Here is a 2679-nt window from a genome sequence, read left to right as displayed (position 1 = left end):
AACAAGCGAAGACCGGCGTTTCCGTTCGCGATTTGTATAATAATCTGATAATGATTGGTTACGTACATAAATTGGTAACTCACATGTTATTTTGTTGTATTTAAGATTGTTTGTGGTCCACTTTTCATTTTTTCTTATAGAAATTTTTGAATTTCTTTTGCACTAAATTTGTAATCTAAGCCTTTGACTTTTATTATCAGTATATTATTTTGAGGAGCCTTTCATAAAAAATAAAAAAAAAATAAAAAAAAATCAGGTAATTATTGGTCAAATAATATTATATATGGAGCTACCAACGTGAAACCGGATATAAAAAGGATTTAATAACTAGCAAATGACTAATTTTTAATGACAATGTAAACCTTACCTATTTTATGATATGAAATATTTCAGAATTTCATTTTTTAAACTTTGCGAAAATTTCACTAATATATGTCCTTTTTAAATACGCTTCGAAGTAACAAAAAATTAGCACTCCGACACCTTTTCACTGATAAGATTAATAGCTTTGAGACCATAAAAACGAAAATTAGCATGGTCGAATATTCATCTAAAGAAAAATAAAATTGAACATATTTAATAAATAGAGAAAGAAAGAAGTAAGAAAAAACGAGAAAACTTGCTCCACATTCCCAAGAGTATTATTATTCCACTGATCGATCAACAAAGACTGCGTTACTTCACTGCACAGCAATCGGAGTAGAAACCAAAAACCACAAACTACAACATATGAATAAATAAATGTAAATCTATATATATATATATATATAGCCCCAGTCTGAAGTCTTAGTCTCACCGCCTCATTCAACCATTAACAAACAAAGTTCATTCAAATATCAGCCTCTCTCTACACTCTCTCCATTAAACGAAACAGAATAAATAAAAGCTGTCCCTCCCCCAAAATGTATTACACGCCTCCCCTCACGCTTTTTAATTCAAATTTATTTGTAAATCTTTCATTTGATTTATAATTACATTTTTCTCTTTTTTATTTTAGCACCGCCAGGGACGCCCTATGGACGACGACCACCAGCACCACCCCGAAACCCCTCAAAACGACGTCGTCTCAGCGGACCCCATAAAAAATCCAAACCCTAACCCTAATCCTCTCAATATTCCAGACTCGTCCTCAAACTCGAACAACGACAGCAATGGCGGCCGAGGGAAGGGCAGCAAGGGAAAGGGAAAAGGCGGTCCCGACAACGGGAAGTTCCGGTACCGCGGAGTCCGGCAACGGAGCTGGGGAAAATGGGTCGCCGAGATTCGCGAGCCGAGGAAGAGGACCAGAAAATGGCTCGGCACTTTCGCCACCGCCGAGGACGCCGCCAGAGCCTACGACCGCGCCGCCGTGATCCTCTACGGCTCCCGAGCCCAGCTCAACCTCCAGCCCTCGCCGCACCTCCACAGCCACCACCTCACCATGACGTCATCAACCTCATCCTCGACGTCATCCTCGTCTTCTTCGCAGCAAACCCTACGGCCTCTCCTCCCGCGCCCCTCCGGGTTCCCCCTCGGCGCCGCCGTGCCGTACGGCTTCGCGCCGCTCTACGCGCCTCTCCCGTTCCACGATCAGTACGGCGCGGCGATGACTACGGCGACGGCGGAGCCGGCGTCGTTCCAGAGCTTCCTTCAGCAGCCGTTGGATCCGGCGGCGGGGATGGTTCAGCAGATGGAGTGTCCGTACGGCTCCGTCGACGTGGACGGTGGTGGTCAGGGGCTTCGGATTCCGCCGCAGCAGGAGGATATCGTCGGGAGCTTGGCCGGGGCGGTGGACTCCGGGCTGACTTTGGATCCCGTGTCGCCGGCGATGTGGCCGCTCGTCAGCGACGTCGAGTGTCCGCCGAGCATTTGGGATTACGGCGATCCTCTCGCCTTCGATTTCAAGGGATTGGATTAAGGAGCTGAAATAAATTATAATATTATTATTATTAATAGAAGGATTTGCATGCAAGTTTCTATATACATCAGAGATTAACGGACCGCGTTTGGATATTGGAGATCCAATATGCGAGATCTGATGAGAGATATTGATTTATTTGGCGGGGCGTATTATTGAGATATATTTTGGAGGATAGAAGATATTTATGTCAAGCCCTACAGATATTCTGTTTGTATGCACTTTATGTGCAAAAGCTTGATCGATCTCATGGTCATGGGATGCAATGTCTACTATACGTACGAGGTAATTATTGTTGTTCAATTTGTTGTAATATACATATATATAAAAGTATCCGATTTTGATTTAGGAGAATTCCATTTGTTATATTGGATTTCGATTCAGCTAGGGTTAACAAAGGCGTTTTCTTTTCCGGCATGAATTATATTTACTACTTATTCCCTATTTTATTTATTCATTGGATTTTTAATGTTTTCATCCTGAATTTCTACTGCGTGTGACATATATATAAAACGGCTTTTTCTTCGACTCCGAAAACAGTTCATTAACCTTTCCCTTTGTTCATCATTTAAGGATATGAATCTGACTATTTTTCTTCAGGGGAAATAATGGAAGAAAAAAAGTGTTTAAAGAAAATACGAATCAAAATCTTTACTAAAATTTATCTAAATTGTGTACATGTGCGGTTTTTCACTAATATATATTTTTTCTCGTATTTTTTGTGACTTATGTACGTAATAAAAAATTCTGATTTTTCCTCTTATTTTCTCTTTTATTCTTTA

The 2679-nt window shown here is 41.0% G+C and overlaps 1 protein-coding gene across 1 annotated transcript; it reads left to right on the top strand.

Annotated features, from left to right (window-relative positions):
- Positions 1 to 1123: 1123 nt before the first annotated feature.
- Positions 1124 to 2334, top strand: ABI4 (Integrase-type DNA-binding superfamily protein; the record flags this gene model as incomplete). Its single annotated transcript, XM_089604049.1, has 1 exon — positions 1124 to 2334. A coding segment is annotated over one exon (774 nt), but the record flags the coding sequence as incomplete, so codon positions are not given.
- Positions 2335 to 2679: the final 345 nt, after the last annotated feature.

The sequence above is a fragment of the Urtica dioica genome, chromosome 12, assembly GCF_054948205.1.
Source record: "Urtica dioica subsp. dioica isolate 48M chromosome 12, U.dioica_male_clone48M_v1_H2, whole genome shotgun sequence".
Taxonomy (NCBI): domain Eukaryota; kingdom Viridiplantae; phylum Streptophyta; class Magnoliopsida; order Rosales; family Urticaceae; genus Urtica; species Urtica dioica.
The sequence above is the reverse complement of the archived record's forward strand: the minus strand, read 5'-3'. Positions and strand labels throughout refer to the sequence as shown.